Source organism: Doryrhamphus excisus, chromosome 19, assembly GCF_030265055.1.
Source record: "Doryrhamphus excisus isolate RoL2022-K1 chromosome 19, RoL_Dexc_1.0, whole genome shotgun sequence".
In the NCBI taxonomy this organism is placed as follows: domain Eukaryota; kingdom Metazoa; phylum Chordata; class Actinopteri; order Syngnathiformes; family Syngnathidae; genus Doryrhamphus; species Doryrhamphus excisus.
This window is the reverse complement of record NC_080484.1, coordinates 15,045,462-15,066,588: the sequence shown is the minus strand read 5'-3', so window position 1 is coordinate 15,066,588 and position 21,127 is coordinate 15,045,462. Positions and strand designations below refer to the sequence as shown.

Here is a 21,127-nt window from a genome sequence, read left to right as displayed (position 1 = left end):
TATATAATACATAGGAGTGAAAATGAGGACTTTTCCTGTTCCAAATGTTCATATTTGGGCTTTATTCTTGTCAAATTACTGCAGGTGTTTCCCTTTTTAGAAGGTGGTGTGGACCGAGACTAGAGCCCTGGGGACACCCCTGATGGACAACGGTTGGTACGGCGCCGTGTGGCGGGTGTCTGTGGTCTACTGGACAGGTTACGAAATGAAATCGGGGTCCATCATTTCTGCTGGCTTTTAAACGCGCTGGTGACGACAACAAGCAGAATCCAGCTAGCGATTGGGTTTGTGCAAAAAAACAAAGAAAAGAATTGTGTTGTTTCTTTGTGGCGCTGCATTGTCACACACACACACATACAGAGACAGACACACACACACACACACACACACACAAAGAGAGAGTGCTCCTCATCTTGAGCATTGTGGCGTGTTGGGACGCAAATACTGAGTCAATGGTGTAGGTGTTCGATGCTGAGAGGAGCTCAGTTGTTTTGGACCTGAGGTTGGTTGGCTTTGAGGCTACGCAGAGCTCGTCGGGCCGCGGCGGACTTGGCGATCCGGTAGCTGCGGCCGACGCCTTTGAACTTGCCCTTCCCGACGACCTCCACCGTCACCCGGACTTTCCCGTCGTACGTCCTCTCGGCGGGGCTGCACACACGGAACGGGACACGTTAAGATTTTGGCCATCATGTATGAAGCTCCGGTATGTTCTTAAAGATCTCCCTTACCTGAATTTGGCAGTTTCTGGTTCCATTTCCAGCAGCTCCCTCACAGGAGATCGAGGAACGTTTGCGGAGAATTTCTCTGTAGGGGAGATCCAGTCGCAGTCCATCAGTGAGCGTCTCCACAAGCGCCAATAAGAGTGGCTCACCTATGAGCGGCCTCATCATGGGGTAGTAGACCTGCCACACCATCTCCAGCGACATCCCGCTGTCCATGTAAATGGCCCCGGCAAGCGACTCAAAGATATCCCCCATCGCCTTGGGGACTTCGATGTCCTCCTCCTTCTCCTCGTCTTCTTCCGAGCGTCGCAGCTTGGAGCAAAGACGAGTACATGACATGAACCAAAACAGAACACTACGCCTTAGATTGGGTTTTAGTGATGGGGAATGAGATTGGGAGCTTGGTGAACTTGAAGTGAAGTTCAAGTGAAGTTGATCTGAATATGTTTTATACTTCTTAGTTGACCTCCAAGATATGAAAGTCGCATCGTTTCAAAAGAGTTGGGACACCCCTGGTGAATATTATCAGTCTTTTCGTGGTTTTGTGATGGTGGGTTTTAGTGATGGGGAATGAGATCGGGAGCTTGGTGAACTTGCTTAGCGGTTAGTCGTTTGTTTGTAGCCTATTCAGCCTCCCAGGTATGTTCATGATTGATTGACGATCATAAATATTATGGGAATAAAGTCATAATTATGAGGAAAAAATTTGGCAAGAAAAGAGTTGGGAAAAAATAGCTGACAAAAAAACAAAAATGTCATATTCTAACCAGACAAAAGGTTTACAGAAATAAACATGTAATATGATGAGGAAAAATAATCATAATTTTAGTGGCCTAGGATGGAAATATTAGACGTTATTAGTCAAATAAAGATGTCATTTTTGGAAAATTAGGTTGGGGGTAGTTTGGAAATAGTTCATGTATATATAATAGTCCAAAAATATGGGAATAAAGTTGTAATATTAGGAGAACAACATTTACGAACATTAAATATTTGTAAAAAAAAAAAAGTGAAGTTGATCTGAATATGTTTTATACTTCTTAGTTGACCTCCAAAATATGAAAGTCGCATCCTTTCAAAAGAGTTGGGACACCCCTGGTGGATATTATCAGTCTTTTAGTGATTTTCTGATGGTTTTAGATTGGGTTTTAGTGATGGGGAAAGAGATCGGGAACTTGGTGAACTTGCTTAGCGGTTAGTCGCTTATTTGTAGCCTATTCAGCCTCCCAGGTATGTTCATGATTCAGGGCTGTTTTTCCAGTGCGGGCCACATAGTGAGAACCTCAGCTTTAGATAAAGGTGAGATGCTTAGAACTTCTATTCGGGTTTTTCAATGATTGTACATTTGTATATGATGACTTTCCCGTCATAATCTAACCTGATTTGCATAAAATGTGCTTTTCTTCCTACCCCCAACCTTATTACCATCATTTTTCTAAACTTTTTGTGTATTGTTTGTCATAAAACCACAGGTGCAAAACATACCCTCATAATAATATAATAATATTACAGGCTTTTTCTCCTTATAGTACGACTATTTTCACAAATGTTTGGACTTTATTCCTACAATTTGACAACTTTTCCTGTCAGATGATTTTCCAAAAATTTGAACCCGGTTCTTTGCCGTTTGATTCCAAATAATAAACAAGCCTTTTCATGAACATGTCACCTCTTACTTTTTCTCCTAATGTTACATTACTCATCAAATGATGACATTTTCTGGTTAGAATACAACTTTTTTCTCTTCATATTTGGTCCTTTTTTCAAATATTTCTACTTTCATATTTTTATTATTTTCTTCAGACATTATTTTGGTAAGATTACAACCTAATAAAAAACACAGCTTTAAAATGTGTATTTTAGTACTGAAACTTTATGCAACTAAGATGATATTATATGATTTATTCTCACTGGGTTATTTCCTTGCATTACTAAAATTTTCCAACCATCCAACAGACTTCTGAAAACCCCAAATCTAGTAATATTTGGACTTTCTACTCATATAACAAAATACTTTTTCTGCAATATTTCAACTTCACGCCACTAAAATGAGATGTTTTTTTCCTCATCATGAGCATGAAGGTGTGCTTACCTCCGAGTCCATGCCTTGCATCTCGTTCTTTTCAAGTTGAAACTGCACAAAGTCGTCGATGACGTGGAAAAGCTCCGGTGAGATGGCTTTGAAGTACTTGTGGTAGTCGTACTTGACGGCCAGGGAGGCAAAGATGGTGTTGTTGACGAGTGCCGAGCGCAGGTCTGTCAGTACGCCGGGGGAGTGCTGCCGAGGGTCTTCATAAAGGTGCTTGGTAATGAGGTAGTCTAGAATTGCATCTCCCAGGAACTCCAACCGTTGGTAACAATCTAAAGCCATACACACAGATCACACTGTATTCATTCTACATGCATATGTACAGTACATACTGTACTTGCCTGCATGCATACTATACATACATGCATGTATTTCATATCTACAGGGCTCTAATGTTAAGACTTTTCAGAAAGTAGTAAATACGTGGTCTATGATTATATGTTATATAATATGTCTTATTTTCTCTTGTGATTTCTTCTGTTTAAAGTTTAAAGGTGATTATAGGGGTGCTATTTCATATCTTGTGGACTCTAATGTTAAAGTATACATACGTATTTAGAAGGTGGTAAAAACATTTTCTGTGTCTTATCTTGTGTCGTGTGATGTCCACTATATTGGGTAATATGAGTGTAAATGTGACTATAGGGGTGTTATTTCATGTCTAGCGGGCTCTAATCATGTTAAAAAGCCTATTTAGAAGGTGGTAAACAGGTTTTCCATGTCTTATTTTCTCTGATGATGTCTACTATATTGGCTAATACGAGTGTAAATGTGACGATAGGGGTGTTATTTCATGTCTAGTGGGCTCTAATCATGTTAAAAAGTCTATTTAGAAGGTGGTAAACAGGTTTTCCACGTCTTACTTCCTCTTATGATGTCTACTATATTGGCTAAAAGGAGTCTAAAGGTGACTATAGGGGTGTTATTTCATGTTTAGAGGGCTCTAATCATGTTAGAAAGTATATTTAGAAGGTGGTAAACATGTTCTTTTCTCTGATGATGTCCACTATATTGGCTAATAGGAGTGTAAAGGTGACTATAGGGGTGTTATTCTTGTCTAGAGGGCTCTAATCATGTTAAGTGTATTTAGAAGGTGGTAAACATGTTTTCTTTTCTCTGATGATGTCTACTATATTGGCTAATAGGAGTGTAAAGGTGACTATAGGGGTGGTGTTATATTTGTAGAATCAATTATATTGTAGAATGTGCACCAATACAAAAAGAGCTGAGAGTCTCACTTTGGACGGCCCTGGAATAAAGGGTTAAGGTCCCATGATGATTGTGTTTTTTAAAAGGCTAATCTCACCTGTGATGGTGTTGTAATGGTAGGAAGCATGGGTGAAGGCTTGGAGGAGATAAGCCTTGTTCTGAAAAGTGTAGTTGATCTTCCCTTCAAAGTTCTCGAAGCCGGAGATCAGGTGGTTGAGCGTTCTCTCTGCGTCCGGATGTTCCAGCATGCAACGCGGTGGGATCTTCAACCAGCCGTAGCACAGGTCACCCACCGCACATGCTGGACTGAGCCGACTCTCTGCCGGCGAGATCCCTCTCTCCAGCGGTAACACCTGTGAAAGAAGTTTCTGGGGTGATCGAGCAGCAAAGGGCCGATTTTGGGAATACAGGAAGTGAATGCGAGATGAAACTGAAAGAGTTGAAGGACCTTATCTAGAACTCTAGTCTCCAACTTTGGAGAGGAGGAATTGACAATGGCAGTAAAAACTGCGGAGGACAAAGACAGTGTGACATCCTTTGAACCTGAATCTGAACCTTTGACTTGATGTTCGATGACATGGAAAGACTGGCATCAGGCCAGCCTTGCATCGCTTGAAAAGAGACTGGGGGGGGGGCCTTCAGAGGCATGGACAACCCACTGGGTCAAAAGAGGTCCCAAAGTTCCAGCTCCTTGATGACAGTTTGGATGAGAAAATCATGAGAGATCTTGGATTGACGACCTACATACAACACAGCAGACAACATCTTTGGTGTCCTGGAGAACAGGTTTGGAAGCCAAACTGCAATTGCCATTGAGATAGTTGAGGAGCTCCAGAGACTTCCAGCTGTTGGAGGTCACCAGCCCGAGAAAATTGTTGAGCTCATCCAAGCCTCTGGTGACAAAGGTCATTGAAAGTGAGCTTCCTGATGCACTGAAGAAAGAGTGGCTTATCTGTGCAGATGAGAGGATTAGTGATGCACCAGAGAAAACCTCAAGAGCCAAGAGAGCATCTATGAACAGCTGGACCAACTGAGGGATGAAGAGCTGCAAAGGAAAGAAATCCGACCCGAGCAAAGGAAAGCCGGGACCAGAACCTCAAAATCCGTGGAGCAACTATCTCTCAGGATCAAGCATAAAAGATGTACTTCTGCAAAAAGCTTCGGAAACAGAAGCCTGGTGGAGATGTAGCTGCAAAACCCGTAGTTTGACCACCACTATTATCTGTGTCCCAATGTTGAGGCATCCAACGCTAGAAACGAACCCATCAATGAAACGAGGTGAGCAGCAGAAAGAGAAGAGAAAGGCTGAGATGAGGTCATGGCTGAGCTTTCTCAGCAGGGGGTTCAAAGCATGACATGAGGATGCATACGGAGAAGAAGGCGACGCTCACCTTGAGGCCGAGCGAGCAGAGGAACATCTGTGCAGCTCTCTCTCCGCAGCTGGTGAGGTAGCAGCCCAGCAGAGCCTCCACGCAGTCGGCGATGCTCTTGTCGGCGATGCACTGCTCCGTGTGGAGGTCGTAAGAGATGGACTGCTTTCCCAGCTCCGTGCCGCAGTTCTCCTCCGACGGATTCCAAAAGCCCACCACAAAGTCATCCTCTTCACCTGCCTTGCTGGGGTCCAAGTAGCACATGGCGTCCCACGAGCTGTAGTCGAAGTCCTCGGCTGCTGACACGGCGGGGAGCGGCTCCGGGTGCTGCTGGGACGCGTGGTACGGGTTCTTTTTGGGGGCCTTCCATTCGTACGGCGTCCCCGCGGAGGGCGGCGGCCCTGAGGCGGCGGCGAGCGGCGGAGGGAAGGTGCTCAGAGAGATCTTCTTCCCGAAGGCGCCGGATCCCAGCAGCATGTTGTCGATGAATTTGATGTGCTCCTTGTAATACTCCAGGTCGTCCTCCATGTTGACCTCATCCTTTGGTTCGTCCTTCAACATCAGCTCTCCTTCATCGTCCGCCTCCTCGCTCTCCTCGTCGTAGTCGTCGGCGGAAGGCCCGTTGGACAGAAGCTCCTCTTTGGCCTGCGTCAAAAGAAACATACAGTACGGCAAATGAGCAAAACTGTTTTCATGAGCTAAATGCTATCAACTATTCTGATGAAGCAGCACCCGATCCGCTCACCTCATCCGAGTCCAGTTTGTCAGTACTGCTCTTGTCCTGGTTGACGGCGTAGCCAGGAGGTAGCCAGTTGACGGGGGGGTCAAAGATGGACACCACCATCCTGCTGGGGAGTCCTTTCTTCTTGCCCAGGCGATACAGGTTACAGTTACTCACCTAAACGGGGACAAGTCAGGGTGCTTTAGGAGACCTTCCTCTTTCTGCTGCTGCACACCCGCCGACCTTCAGGACAGGTCAGATGTTCTATACCGCTTATCATCAGTACGGCTGGGGGTATGCTGGAGCCTATCCCAGCTGGACTGGTGGCCAGCCAATCACAGGGCACATATAGACAAACAACCATTCACACTCACATTCATACCTATGGACAATTTGGAGTCGCCAATTAACCTAGCATGTTGGGTTTTTTTTTTTACTTCTAAACGACCAGTGGCATCATTAGGCCTATTTTAAAATGTTCTTAAGCCCGCCTAAATATTTTTTTTTAATTGATAAAAATTTCTTTTTTTTTTTGAATTTTTTATTTAATAATTTTATAAAACAATTTACAATACAAATTTTATATTAATTCATTCATTCATTCATTTTCTGCGCTTTTTCCTCACGAGGGTCACGGAATAGGGCAAAAGCAGGCTAATACTAGCCTACTACTAGTAGTAGTACTCATCAACATTCATTCATTTTCTACCGCTTATCCTCACAAGGGTCACAGGGGTGCTGGAGCCTATCCCAGCTGTCTTCAGACGAGAGGCGGGGTACACCCTGGACTGGTGGCCAGCCAATCACAGGGCAGATATAGACAAACAACCATTCACACTCACATTCATACCTATGGACAATTTGGAGTCGCCAATTAACCTAGCATGTTGGGTTTTTTTTTTACTTCTAAGGGCCAGTGGCATCATTAGGCCTATTTTAAAATGTTCTTAAGCCCCCCCTAAATAATTTGATTTTTTTAAATTGATTATCAATTTTTTTTCTACAATTTTTTTTTTTTTTCTACAAAAAAAAATGTCTAACAAATTTTATATTCATTCATTCATTCATTTTCTACCGCTTATCCTCACGAGGGTCACGGGCGGTGCTGGAGCCTATCCCAGCTGTCTTCGGGCGAGAGGCGGGGTACACCCTGGACTGATGGCCAGCCAATCACAGGGCACATATAGACAAACAACCATTCACACTCACATTCATACCTATGGACAATTTGGAGTGGCTAATTAACCTAGCATGGGGGAGAACATGCAAACTCCACATAGATGCAGCTCAGATCTTTCTCGTCTCCTGACTGTGTGGCCAACATGCTGACCACTCGGCCACCGTGCCCCCCCCATAGTTATTTATGAGACAGGCATGTAAGTACAGTAAGTTATGAGTACCAGATAAATAGTCAACTATATGGCGTGTCATGTGACGAAGGCTCCAGTGAAGAAGGGGGTGCATGGGCAGGTCTGTCACAATTCGGACTCTGGCAAGGCAAGGAAACGCTTGACCGAGGACTCGGTTAGCGTCTTAGGCTCACCTTCTTGCTGCGCATGTAGCTGAGCCTGCCTTCGTGGGCGTCGGGGTAGGTGCAAAACAGATACGTGGTGATGGCGTGCTTGAGGAAGGAGTCGCCGAGCATTTCCAGTCGCTCCAGGTTGAAACCATCACTGGCATTGGAAAGAGTCAAGGCCTGCAGAATGAGACCCGGGTTGGGCCCCAGGCTTTTGGGGGACTCTCGGGCCCCGTGACCGGGATGCGGCGCAGCAGCGACATGGCGCGTGGGGGATCGGTGAGCGTCGGGACACTTTTCTGCCCGGCTGGGGACTGAGGTAGCATTGCGTGCGTGGTCCGGGTTCCTTGCTTGGTGGCCATGCCGCGGAGGAGGACACGGGTCGGGATGATTCTTCGAGCTGTGAGAAGACTGCACAGGAAGTGAGGTAGAGGGTTGCATGGTTTCGGGGCTTTGCAGTCCGCAAGAGCCGCACTGGGAGGACTGGCGATCATAATGGCGGTCAAGGTGCTCTGCTTCTGGGTCACTGTTGTCGCCGCTGTCGGGAGCCGGAGTCGTGCCGTTCACAAAGTCCTTGCTGCGACGCACGCCGCCGCCGCTGCCCTCGTTGTCCTCACCGGAGGAGTCGGCTGAGGACATGAATATTTTGCAGTCTATGGATTTCTTCCATCCAAAGTCCAGGTTTGGATACCTGCCACATACAAAGACCGCATGAGACTCAGACCAGCTCGGAGCAGGACACACAATCCCGATGACGTGGAAATGGGAAGCAAGCAGGAAGTAGCATCTTGCTGTGTACTTTCAATTCTGAGTTTATGGTAAACAAACCGTCAACTTAAGCGCCTTTTAGCGTATGTGGAAAATAGAAAGTGGCAAAGTTGCACCCTTTTTTTGTCCCCTGCTGTGGACTCCACAAGCTCTCTTTGGGAGGTCAGGTACCTGAAGTCGGGAGGAAGGCTTCGAGATCCAACTCCTGCTTCGCTGGCCGTCTGAGATCGGAGCTCCTCCGCTGTCAAGAGGCTGTGCAGGCGGTAGAGGATGCTGGGCAAACACACCGCCTTCCGCCAGAGGGATGCGGGGATGGGATGGATGGCGCAGAGCTCTGGAACCAGGATCTGACAAGACAAGACTCTTAATGTGGGCCGCTCGGGCCAACATGTCTTCCATAGCCAACAAAAAAAAAAAACTATTATGGAGAACGGAGCAGAAAGAGTTGAGCTGTAGTTTCAGGATAAAAAAAAGTCATATTCCAATGAGAAAGAGAACATTTTCCAGGAATAAATGCTAAACGTAGCATAGCATTGAAATACTTTTGTTTTGTTTAAAGTTGACACATTTGGAGAAATAAACTTTGAACAAAAATAATTAGAAATATAGAAATATGAAATAGTTGGACAGATTGAAATAAACAGCAGCAATGGGGAAAACAAGAATAATTTTAATATTTTAATAATTTTAGTTGCAATATTGTAATATTTAAGAGGAAAAGATTTGGTTTAAAAACAAAAACAAAATAGTTATTTTTTTAGAAAAAATATTTAATATGGGGATAACGTCATCAATAATTAGTCAATTAAAGAAAGTTTACAACAAGAAAGATGAAAAATAATATAATTTTATTTTAGTAGCAGTAGTAGTAAAGTTGAAATATTTAAGATTTTTTTTTTATTTTTTTTAACTTTTTTTAAAGTCGTAACAAAAACCAGAATAAAGTCATAATGATGAAAAGAACCTTTACAAGAGGAATGATGAAATATTTGGTCAAAAAATGCAGAATAATGTCGAAATATGATGAGGGAAAATAATGCCATAAAGTGGCAGAAAATTTGAATATTTAAGAAGAAAAGTTTGATGTTATATCAAAAAAAATGGGAAAAACAAGAAGTTATGAGAACATAATATGAGGAAAAATAATGTCATTATAAAGAAAAAGATGGTTTTTTTTAAAGTCATAATATCAGAAAGAAAACAACAAAGTAAAGTTCTCATTTTGAGGAAAAAGTTCTACATTATGGGTCATAATTAGTCAGAATTAGGAGAATAAAATTGACTGTAGAAGAAAAGAAAAAAAAGCAGAAATGGGGAGAATAAAGTTCTAAATATGAGAAGAAAGGAAGCTGAAAGTAAGCTTGGAAAATATGAAAAAAAGAAAAAAAACAGGAGACAAGAATCGGGTAATATGATGGCATTAAGTGAAAATACCACAGATTTTTTTTTTTTTCATCATAATATGAGAACCAAACCAGGCTGTGACGTTATGGGACGCTAAAGCTGAGCTATGAGGAAAGTGGAAGAAGGAACGCGTAGCGTAGCTTAGCATAGCGTAGCATAGGAGACAAAGCTTACCTGTTTGTTCTGCAGACTCTCCCACTTGGCCTTCCTCTTCTCTGCGCTGCTGAGCGGCAGTGCTTTACCCTTTTGGTTGAGGTGCCGCGGGGTCAGCAGATTCAGCCTGAATAGCGTTTGGCGTCAGGGACGTGCGTACAGTATTGGACACCCTTTTGGTTTGTACGACAAAGGTCGATACCACTGACCTGGATGAGGTGTGGTCTACATCTAGGAGAGGCTGGTTTAGGTTGGAGAGGTCCAAGTTGTACTTGGTTTTGTAGTACTCGGCGAAGGTCTCATATTCTGGTGAAGGGAACTTGCTGAGAGGCGTGAGGTCCGTGTAGACGTCGGCAACGTAAAAGCGATGAGGCTGGTCAAAGTTCCGGTACCTAGGAGAGCATGGGGAAGATATCTTGTGGCTTAACAGCTGGCGACGCTGATGGAATATTCCAAGCGCCTCCCGTGGGACGCAGGATTGGGCACGGCCCCATCACACACACGCGTACCTGGGGATGATGACAGCATCCTGGTAGTCCTCCAGCCTGAAGGCGAAGGGGTTCTGTTTGGTGTACTGAGTGGTCGGAATGCCGGTCCGGGCCTCGGAACTCTCGATTTCCTCCATGAACTTGAAGTCCATATCCAGCGTGTCGGAATTCCCAACTAAAGAGATCATCGCGGCCGTGTTACAAACATCCGATACTTCAGCCAGGGGTCTCACCAGGCCGCCATATGAGACGCACATTTTCCACAGCCCACGAGGCCGCCACACACTTTCCTTCAAGGTCGTTTTATTTTCATTGCCACGTCTCATTTTCATTCTGATCAATTTCTAGTTTTTTTCACTTTTCACAATTTATGTCGGTCATATTCTGTCATGTTTTTATTTAAGACATTTATTTCTACTGAAGTAATTTTTATGTTTTATTTCTATTTTGTATTTTACACTTTTAAGAAATCTTACATTTGTATTATTTCTTATCTCTACTTTGAAGTCACTACTTTAATTTGAATTGCCATTTTTAATACTTTTGGCATTTTTATTTAAGTCCCTTTCATTACTTTTTACACCTTTTATTTCATTTTTTTACATTTGTATTAGTCATTCTTATTTTTAGCTGTTTTTGTTCATTGTTCTATAATTTTATTTAAGTCATTTATATGACTAATTTTAACTTTTAAGTCATTTATTTCTATTGAAGTAATTTTTATGTTTTATTTCTATTTTGTATTTTACACTTTTAAGAAATCTTACATTTGTATTTATTTCTTATCTCTACTTTGAAGTCACTAGTTTAATTTTAATTGCTATTTTCAATACTTTTGGCATTTTTATTTAAGTCCCTTTCATGACTTTTTACACCTTTTATTAAATTTTTTTTACATTTGTATTAGTCATTCTTATTTTTAGCCATTTTGTTCATTGTTCTATAATTTTATTTAAGTCATTTTTATGACTAATTTTAACTTTTAAGTCATTTATTTCTATTGAAGTAATTTTTATGTTTTATTTCTATTTTGTATTTTACACTTTTAAGAAATCTTACATTTGTATTTATTTCTTATCTCTACTTTGAAGTCACTAGTTTAATTTTAATTGCCATTTTAAATACTTTTGGCATTTTTATTTAAGTCCCTTTCATGACTTTTTACACCTTTTATTCAATTTTTTTTACATTTGTATTAGTCATTCTTATTTTTAGCCATTTTTGTTCATTGTTCTATAATTTTATTTAAGTCATTTTTATGACTAATTTTAACTTTTAAGTCATTTATTTCTATTGAAGTAATTTTTATGTTTTATTTCTATTTTGCATTTTACACTTTTAAGAAATCTTACCTTTGTATTTATTTCTTATCTCTACTTTGAAGTTACTAGTTTAATTTTAATTGCCATTTTTAAATACTTTTGGCATTTTTATTTAAGTCCCTTTCATGACTTTTTACACTTTTATTTCTTTTTTTACATTTGTGTTAGTCATTCTTATTTTTAGTCATTTTTGTTCATTGTTCTATAATTTTATTTAAGTCATTTTTATGACTAATTTTAACTTTTAAGTCATTTATTTCTATTGAAGTAATTTTTATGTTTTATTTGTATTTTGTATTTTACACTTTTAAGAAATCTTACATTTGTATTTATTTCTTATCTCTACTTTGAAGTCACTAGTTTAATTTTAATTGCCATTTTAAATACTTTTGGCATTTTTATTTAAGTCCCTTTCATGACTTTTTACACCTTTTATTTATTTTTTTTACATTTGCATTAATCATTTTTATTTTTAGCCATTTTTGTTCATTATTCTATCATTTTATTTAAGTCATTTTTATGACTAATTTTAACTTATTTATTTCTATTGAAGTAATTTTTATGTTTTATTTCTATTTTGTATTTTACACTTTTAAGAAATCTTACATTTGTATTTGTTTCTTATCTCTACTTTGAAGTCACTGTTTTAATTTTAATTGCCATTTTGAAATACTTTTGGCATTTTTATTTAAGTCCCTTTCATGACTTTTTACACCTTTTATTTATTTTTTTACATTAGCATTAATCATTTTTATTTTTAGCCATTTTTGTTCATTATTCTATCATTTTATTGAAGTCATTTTTATGACTAATTTTAACTTAAGTTATTTATTTCTATTGAAGTAATTTTTGTTTTATTTCCATTTTGTATTTTACACTTTTAAGAAATCTTACATTTGTATTTATTTCTTATCTCTACTTTGAAGTCACTGTTTTAATTTTAATTGCCATTTTTAAATACTTTTGGCATTTTTATTTAAGTCCCTTTCATGACTTTTTACACCTTTTATTCAATTTTTTACATTTGTATTAGTCATTCTTATTTTTAGCCATTTTTGTTCATTGTTCTATCATTTTATTTAAGTCATTTTGGCATTTTTATTTAAGTCTTTTACAGACAGACAGTCATTCTAAATTTTATTTTAGTCATTCTTATTTTTAGCCATTTTTGTTCATTGTTCTATAATTTTATTTAAGTCATTTTCATGACTAATTTTAACTTTTAAGTCATTTTAAGTTTTATACTACTTTTCTAGAAGTCGTGTTTGTTTGGAGGTTGTTCCTCCAGTACTCACCAACATTGAGAGGTAGAACGCAGTAAGCAGAATCAGCACACGTGGGCTTGAACTCCAGCGCGGGTTTCTCCAAGCGCAGGATATGAGAGAAGATGTACTGGTGCAGGCGCGTGATGAGGTCAAGCTGGGGGCCGGCCAGGGTGAAGCCGGACTTTTGAAGTTCGATGGAGATGGTCACCTCACCTGAGCGTGTGTACACTGGGAAGTGGGGGATCTGCGGTGGAGATGCAACACACACCTTGTTAAATAAACGGTGTCAAATGAATCAAAGCAATATTGCACAAAAAAGGCACACAAAACTTCTGTCCCCGCAGCAGTGTGATATCGCTAAGGAATAACAGGAGTGTCAAGGTGACTATAGGGCTCTAATCACATTCAAACTTGTATTGGTTTGGTATGCTTCAACTACTTTATCAGCTCATTCCGATGTGCTTCGTGTGTTTCGATGTGCAACCTCTCCTGTATGCTACACTCCATGCCATGCTTTTCCACTTCCTGCTTGCTGTGGAGGGCTTTATCACATGGCAAAGATGCACTTCTGCCACCTGGTGGACATTTTTATGTCTTAAAGCTGCACACAACATGATCTCTTCTATTGAGACTTTTTGCCTCATGCGCAAAAAAACGTAAAAATATGTCTTTGGGATTGGTTGTTCGGGCTGGGGAAAAAAACTTACAAATACATCTTTGGGATCGGCTGTTTGGGCTGGGAAAAAAAAACGTACAAGTACGTCTTTGGGATTGGTTGTTCGGGCTGGGAAGAAAAACGTACAAATGCGTCTTTGGGATCGGCTGTTTGGGCTGGGAAAAAAACGTACAAATACGTCCTTGGGATCGACTGTTCGGGCTGGGAAAAAAAACGTACAAATATGTCTTTGGGATTGGCTGTTCGGGCTGGGAAAAAACGTACAAATACGTCTTTGGGATTGGCTGTTCGGGCTGGGAAAAAAACGTACAAATATGTCTTTGGGATTGGATGTTCGGGTTGGGAAAAAAAATCGTACAAGTACGTCTTTGGGATTGGCTGTTCGGGCTGGGAAAAAAACGTACAAATACGTCTTTGGGATTGGCTGTTTGGGTTGGGGAAAAAAAACGTACAAATATGTCTTTGGGATCGGTTGTTCGGGCTGGGAAGAAAAACGTACAAATGCGTCTTTGGGATTGGCTGTTCGGGCTGGGAAAAAAAAAACGTACAAATACGTCTTTGGGATTGGCTGTTCGGGCTGGGAAAAAAACGTACAAATACGTCCTTGGGATCGACTGTTCGGGCTGGGAAAAAAAACGTACAAATATGTCTTTGGGATTGGCTGTTCGGGCTGGGAAAAAACGTACAAATACGTCTTTGGGATTGGCTGTTCGGGCTGGGAAAAAAACGTACAAATATGTCTTTGGGATTGGATGTTCGGGTTGGGAAAAAAAATCGTACAAGTACGTCTTTGGGATTGGCTGTTCGGGCTGGGAAAAAAACGTACAAATACGTCTTTGGGATTGGCTGTTTGGGTTGGGGAAAAAAAACGTACAAATATGTCTTTGGGATCGGTTGTTCGGGCTGGGAAGAAAAACGTACAAATGCGTCTTTGGGATTGGCTGTTCGGGCTGGGAAAAAAAAAACGTACAAATACGTCTTTGGGATTGGCTGTTCGGGCTGGGAAAAAAAAACGTACAAATACGTCTTTGGGATTGGTTGTTCGGGCTGGGAAAAAAACGTACAAATACGTCTTTGGGATTGGCTGTTCGGGCTGGGGAAAAAAAACGTACAAATATGTCTTTGGGATCGGCTGTTCGGGCTGGGGGGAAAAAAAACGTACAAATACGTCTTTGGGATTGGCTGTTCGGGCTGGGAAAAAAAAACGTACAAATATGTCTTTGGGATTGGATGTTCGGGCTGGGAAAAAAACGTACAAATACGTCTTTGGGATTGGCTGTTCGGGCTGGGAAAAAAACGTACAAATACGTCTTTGGGATTGGCTGTTCGGGCTGGGGAAAAAAACGTACAAATACGTCTTTGGGATTGGCTGTTTGGGTTGGGGAAAAAAACGTACAAATATGTCTTTGGGATCGGTTGTTCGGGCTGGGAAAAAAACATACAAATACGTCTTTGGGATTGGCTGTTCGGGCTGGGAAAAAAACGTAAAAATATGTCTTTGGGATTGGCTGTTTGGGCTGGGAAAAAAAACGTACAAATACGTCTTTGGGATCGGTTGTTCGGGCTGGGAAGAAAAACGTACAAATGCGTCTTTGGGATTGGCTGTTTGGGCTGGGAAAAAAACGTACAAATACGTCTTTGGGATTGGCTGTTTGGGCTGGGAAAAAAACGTAAAAATATGTCTTTGGGATTGGTTGTTCGGGCTGGGAAGAAAAACGTACAAATGCGTCTTTGGGATTGGCTGATCGGGCTGGGAAAAAAAAAACGTACAAATACGTCTTTGGGATCGGCTGTTTGGGCTGGGAAGAAAAACGTAAAAATGTCTTTGGGATTGGCTGTTCGGGCTGGGAAAAAAAACGTACAAATACGTCTCTGGGATTGGCTGTTCGGGCTGGGAAAAAAAAAAGTACAAATACGTCTTTTGGGATTGGCTGTTCGGGCTGGGAAAAAAACGTACAAATGCGTCTTTGGGATCGGCTGTTTGGGCTGGGAAAAAAATGTAAAAATGTCTTTGGGATCGGCTGTTCGGGATGGGAAAAAAACGTAAAAATATGTCTTTGGGATCGGCTGTTCGGGATGGGAAAAAAAACTTACGAATATGTCTTTGGGATTGGCTGTTCGGGCTGGGGGAAAAAAACGTACAAATACGTCTTTGGGACGTTTAGCTTCTGTAAGAGAATGTAAAGCCACCCAGAAAAAAGGGTCTGAGACTACAGGCAAACTCAGGCCGAGAGGCGTCCCATGCCAACATACCCGCGGTATGGGCTTGGCCGTCAGGATACCGAAGCATCTGGTGGTGTCCTCCGGCGGGTAAAGCTTCCTTCGCCGGAAGTTGAGCTCATCGGGTAGCGGCGTGGTGAGGACCATCCCGATCACGTACAGGTAGTAAGTATGCTCGGGTACGGCGTAACTGTCCCGCAGACACTCGGGAATCTGCAGTGGAGAAGAGAGAAGTTCATTCCAGCCTGACATGACAAAACCCTTCTCTGGTCTTACAGCTTTAGGATAGCACTGCCGCCTCTTTGTGGAGCCAGGCCGGCCGGGCACGCTGGTCTCCTCCTCGTCGTGAAGGTCCAGCTCTTCCTCGTACTTGACGGTCTCCTTGCCCACCGGCATCAAATGGTCGTCCAGCTCGCCTGGTGGCGGATGACAGTGCGGCGTGAAAGCAGCAACCGGTGTTGACAAGAAGCAGGAAGAGGCTCGGCATACCTATTCTGTGGAGTTTCTCACAGCATAATAGCGCTACAGCTTTCTCCGCCAACCGGCCACAATTCATTTTTGGACCCTGTGAGGAGACAAATATTAGTATTATATTAATAATAATATTAAATATTATGAATATAATATATTATATATAATATAATATTAATTAAATATTATAATATTAAATATAATAATAGTAAATATATATAATATGATATATATATATATATATATATATATATATATATATATTATATATATTAATATTAACATAATTATAATTCATTCATTCATTCATTTTCTACCGCTTTTCCTCACGAGGGTCGCGGGGGGTGCTGGAGCCTATCCCAGCTGTCTTCGGGCGAGAGGCGGGGTACACCCTGGACTGGTGGCCAGCCAATCACAGGGCACATCTAGACAAACAACCATTCCCACCTATGGACTACTTACCAAACATACACACATAAAAAATATTAATATATTTAATTATAATATAATACAATTAATTATAATATAATACAATTAATTATAATTATATTATTTAATTGGTTGAAAATGAATGAATGAATGAATTATATATATAATATATTATATATATATATATAATATTAATTAAATTAATTAAATATTATAATCTTAAATATAACAATAGTAAATATATCTATTATATGTTGTTATTATATATATATTTTATAAAAAATATAATATATTAATAATAAGTAATAATAGGTAAGTAAAGTAATAAGTATAATTATAATTATTAATTAATATAATTATATTTATTATAATAAATTATAATTTTATTAATTATAATTAATTATATTATATTATAATGAAATATATTACTATTTTTTAATGTGTGTATGTTTGGTAAGTAGTCCATAGGTGGGAATGGTTGTTTGTTTATATGTGCCCTGTGATTGGCTGGCCACCCGTCCAGGTGTACCCCGCCTCTTGTCAGCTGGGATAGGCTCCTGCATACCCCCGCCCTAGTGAGGCTAAGCGGCATAGAAAATGGATGGAAGTTGGTTGAGAGATGTGAGCCTTTTTTGTCCTGTAGTTACGCCAACGCTTCGTAAGGTGAAGGCATCCCACAGGGTGGAGAAGAGCGTTATATGGGCATACCTGACAGCCAACATGGAGCATGTCTAGTTTGGGATGGGTTTACCTTCACAGGAACTCTTAGTGGCGAGTTGATGGGCAAATAAAGCGTGGACTGGAATCGTCCGTCCGGCGTCTCGACGGTCTTACACTTGGGTGCCAAGTGTGTGAAGGGGTCGCTGGGCAGCCGAGCACAGTACCTGAGCACAAGGGGTCAGACGTTAGCGTAGAGCGAGTAAAAAGGCTGGAACCGACGTGGATACCTGTTGATGTGTCCGATGGCTGTGTTGATGGTCACCCGGGGACCGCCGTCCTCCGATCGAAGCACGTACGGAGGGAGGATGTTGTCGTCGTCAAACACGTGCTCTCCCTCAAACTCGCCAACCTCAGCGGATTTAGAGCACTTGTTCCTCAAGATCTGCTCAGAAGGAGGACAACGGCCACAGGAAATAAGTGCATCTCAGCTTTGTCATGTGGTTGAACGTGAAGAATATCAACTTGTTTCATCGGAGGAAATGTTATTTTTCTTTTCTCTTGCGTATTATCATGACCCTTGTGAGGAGAAGCGGTAGAAAATGAACAAACGATAACTTTTTCCTTTGGTCTTGTCAAATTTATCATCCTAATGAATGACTTAATTCCCGTTTTAAAACTTTTGTTTCGCAAAAATGACAACTTTATTTTCTTGTGTCCTTTACTTGTGTCCTTTACTCATATTACAAATGTAAAAAAATTCCATTGACTTGCATATTTTGCCTTTATTCTTGGCAATTTTCTTCTCTTAACTATGACTTTATTCTCCTAAAATGTGCAACCTCATTTATTTTTAATGACTTGATTGGCTGCTGCTTCTCATGATATTACAACTTTGACAAAAATAGTCCCTTTTTGCTTTTATATTTCAACTTGAGGCAGTACAATACATGATTCTTGTTCTTGTTCGACTCCATATTCATATATTTGGACTTTATTCTAATAAAATCATCAATTTGTTATAGAATTATGAGAATAAGAGCACACCCATTGAAGAAAAGAGTCAATTCAATCCAATCTAAAAGACAAAAAGTTGCAATTTTAGGCTCTACCAGTAGACAATAAGAACAATAAGAAAGACCAGGCTAAAAGCGGGGTAGGGGGGTGTACAATGGGGGCCGGGGGCCATCAGCAGCGGCACTTTCCTAAACTATCGTTGAACAAGAAAATAAGTAAAACTAAAGCGGAAAGTAAAAATGGCAGGAGGAAAAAGTTGTCATTATATGAGGAAGTATGTCATTGTAGTAAAGACATTTTGGAAAGTTTAAAATTAGAATTTGGCGAAAATGTTGTTATAATATGGGAATATTGTCATAATGTTGTGAGAAGAGAAATTTGAAGTTAAAAAAAAGTTGTGGAGGAAATTTTTGAAAATTCAAGGTAATAAAGAGGCGACACGGCGGTCAAGTGGTTAGCGCGCAGACCTCACAGGTAGGAGACCAGGGTTCGATTCCACCCTCGGCCATCTCTGTGTGGAGTTTGCATGTTCTTTTTCCGGGTACTCGTTTCCTCCCCCATTCCAATAACATGCTAGGTTAATTAGCCACTCCAAATTGTCCATAGGTATGAATGTGAGTGTGAATGGTTGTTTGTCTATATGTGCCCTGTGATTGGCTGGCCACCAGTCCTGGGTGTACCCCGCCTCTCGCCCGAAGAGTTACAAATATTAATTGGAGTAAAATTTGCCAATATGTGAGAAGAGAACATTGTAATATCATGAGAAGAAATAAAAAATGATGTCACTTTAGTAAAGAAGGAAGTGGAAATGTTTGGGGCAAAAGGAGATAAAATGGGGCAAGAAGTCAAGAGTGAAGTTGCTATTAATCATGTGACCTTTCACCTCCAGTGTAGGATACATCTGAGATGCACTTTTCCCTGTCATCGCTACAACGACTTAGCATATGGTGTCCATAAAGTCCATCAAAGGCGTCGTGGACATCAACTACCCTACCATCAAACTAACCTTCTCTATGGCCTTGTAGGTGGTGAGATCTTCTTCAAAGCTTTTGGTCTTGTCGCTGTCGGCCAACATAATGTAGTTGGAGACGGGGGCCCGGGCTCGGCCTTTGGACTGGACGTAGGACCTGTACTCTGTCGGCAAGTCGAAGCGGACCACCAGGTTACACTTTGGAATGTCCACGCCTTCCTCCACAATGCTGGTGGCGATCAGCAGGTTCGTTTCATGGGCCCGGAATTTGCGGAGAACCTACAAGACAAGCATGGAAAGTCTGTAAAGGCAAGTCATTTGGGGGACACGGACACCGTTTCGAGTATTCTAATAACAACAATTAGATTTATATAGACCGTTTCAAGGCACCCCACAATGAAGCAGAGCCATTATCCAGTCGCTGCTGGCGGTAATCTACATATGTACATTCATGGGTTGGGGGGGGGGGGGCAGTGGCTTCCTTCCCAGGGACACATCGACAGGGAACGAGGATGGAACCGCCAACCCTCCAGTTTCACCAGTTGACTCCGCCTCCTGAGGCACTGATGCACATTTTAATCCACCGTTGAGGTTTCTTAAGTTTTTATTATTTGACGTTTTATTATTATTATTTTATTTATTTATTTATTAATGATTGATTTTCTTTATTCTTGATTTGTTTATTTATTTTTCATTTTATTTTGTTTTATATTACAAATTTTTATATTATATATATTTTTATATTATATATATATATATATATTATATATTTTTTTTATTTTGTATATGTAGAAAAAAGTAAGATATTTGAGAACAGTGGAATGTTTTATCAGAGCTTTTAGTGTATAAAATTGGAACCAAGGTGAAGTTTTTTAAATTTTTTTGTTTTTAATAAATTTTTTTTTTGGGGGGGGGGCGGGGTTTGGAAGACCTGTCCACATACCTCCTCTTGCTTCCTGAATTCCACCTCCATCTGCTTGTTCCGTGGCTGGTTCTTGCCAATGCTGTGGCCGGTGATGAAGTTGTTGCTGATGTACGCCAGTTCCGGATCCTGCTTCCCCGCCTCTTTGATCAGCCTGACGACCAAACATAGAATGTCACACAAAACATGCATCCTATTTCACTTCCTCTTTTGTTAGTCACAGTGCTCGCTACCAAACGTGACCAGCGGTGCTCAGGATTGCTGTGACCGGGACGGAAACACTAAACTACAGGCGTCGTTCTTATGTATGCGCCGCCATCAATTTTGGCCACTAAACACGCAACTTGAGTGGAGGAATACGCTACTTTTGTGTATTATTACAATTATTTATATTAATTATACCATACTCAAATATTTGGAATTATATTATATTTAATTACTTAATATTTAATTAGGGTGGGGGTATGCTGGAGCCTATCCCAGCTGTCTTGGGGCGAGAGGCAGGGTACACCCTGGACTGGTGGCCAGCCAATCACAGGACACATATAGACAAACAACCATTCACACTCACATTCATACCTATTGACAATTTGGAGTGGCTAATTAACCTAGCATGTTTTTGGAATGTGGGAGGAAACCGGAGAAAACCCACGCATGCACGGGGAGAACATGCAAACTCCACACAAATATGGCCGAGGGTGGACTACATCTTGCCTCATTATTCAAAAATTCCAAGAT

At 40.8% G+C, this 21,127-nt stretch overlaps 1 protein-coding gene across 1 annotated transcript in view; it reads right to left on the bottom strand.

Annotated features, from left to right (window-relative positions):
• Positions 1-347: 347 nt before the first annotated feature.
• dicer1 (dicer 1, ribonuclease type III) overlaps positions 348-21,127 on the bottom strand; it is a 30,303-nt gene continuing 9,523 nt past the window's right edge. Inside the window, exons 11-30 of the mRNA XM_058056468.1 lie at positions 20,411-20,543; positions 19,504-19,746; positions 17,771-17,925; positions 17,575-17,707; positions 16,413-16,488; positions 16,200-16,339; positions 15,957-16,136; positions 13,058-13,271; positions 10,462-10,615; positions 10,162-10,344; positions 9,974-10,079; positions 8,567-8,742; positions 7,655-8,318; positions 6,136-6,288; positions 5,412-6,035; positions 4,118-4,373; positions 2,815-3,083; positions 872-1,034; positions 729-804; positions 348-648 (exon numbers count right to left, since the gene is read on the bottom strand). Of these exons, the coding sequence (XP_057912451.1) occupies positions 483-648; positions 729-804; positions 872-1,034; positions 2,815-3,083; positions 4,118-4,373; positions 5,412-6,035; positions 6,136-6,288; positions 7,655-8,318; positions 8,567-8,742; positions 9,974-10,079; positions 10,162-10,344; positions 10,462-10,615; positions 13,058-13,271; positions 15,957-16,136; positions 16,200-16,339; positions 16,413-16,488; positions 17,575-17,707; positions 17,771-17,925; positions 19,504-19,746; positions 20,411-20,543 (4,264 nt within the window). The 3' untranslated portion in view covers positions 348-482. The remainder of the gene's footprint in view (positions 649-728; positions 805-871; positions 1,035-2,814; positions 3,084-4,117; positions 4,374-5,411; positions 6,036-6,135; positions 6,289-7,654; positions 8,319-8,566; positions 8,743-9,973; positions 10,080-10,161; positions 10,345-10,461; positions 10,616-13,057; positions 13,272-15,956; positions 16,137-16,199; positions 16,340-16,412; positions 16,489-17,574; positions 17,708-17,770; positions 17,926-19,503; positions 19,747-20,410; positions 20,544-21,127) is intronic.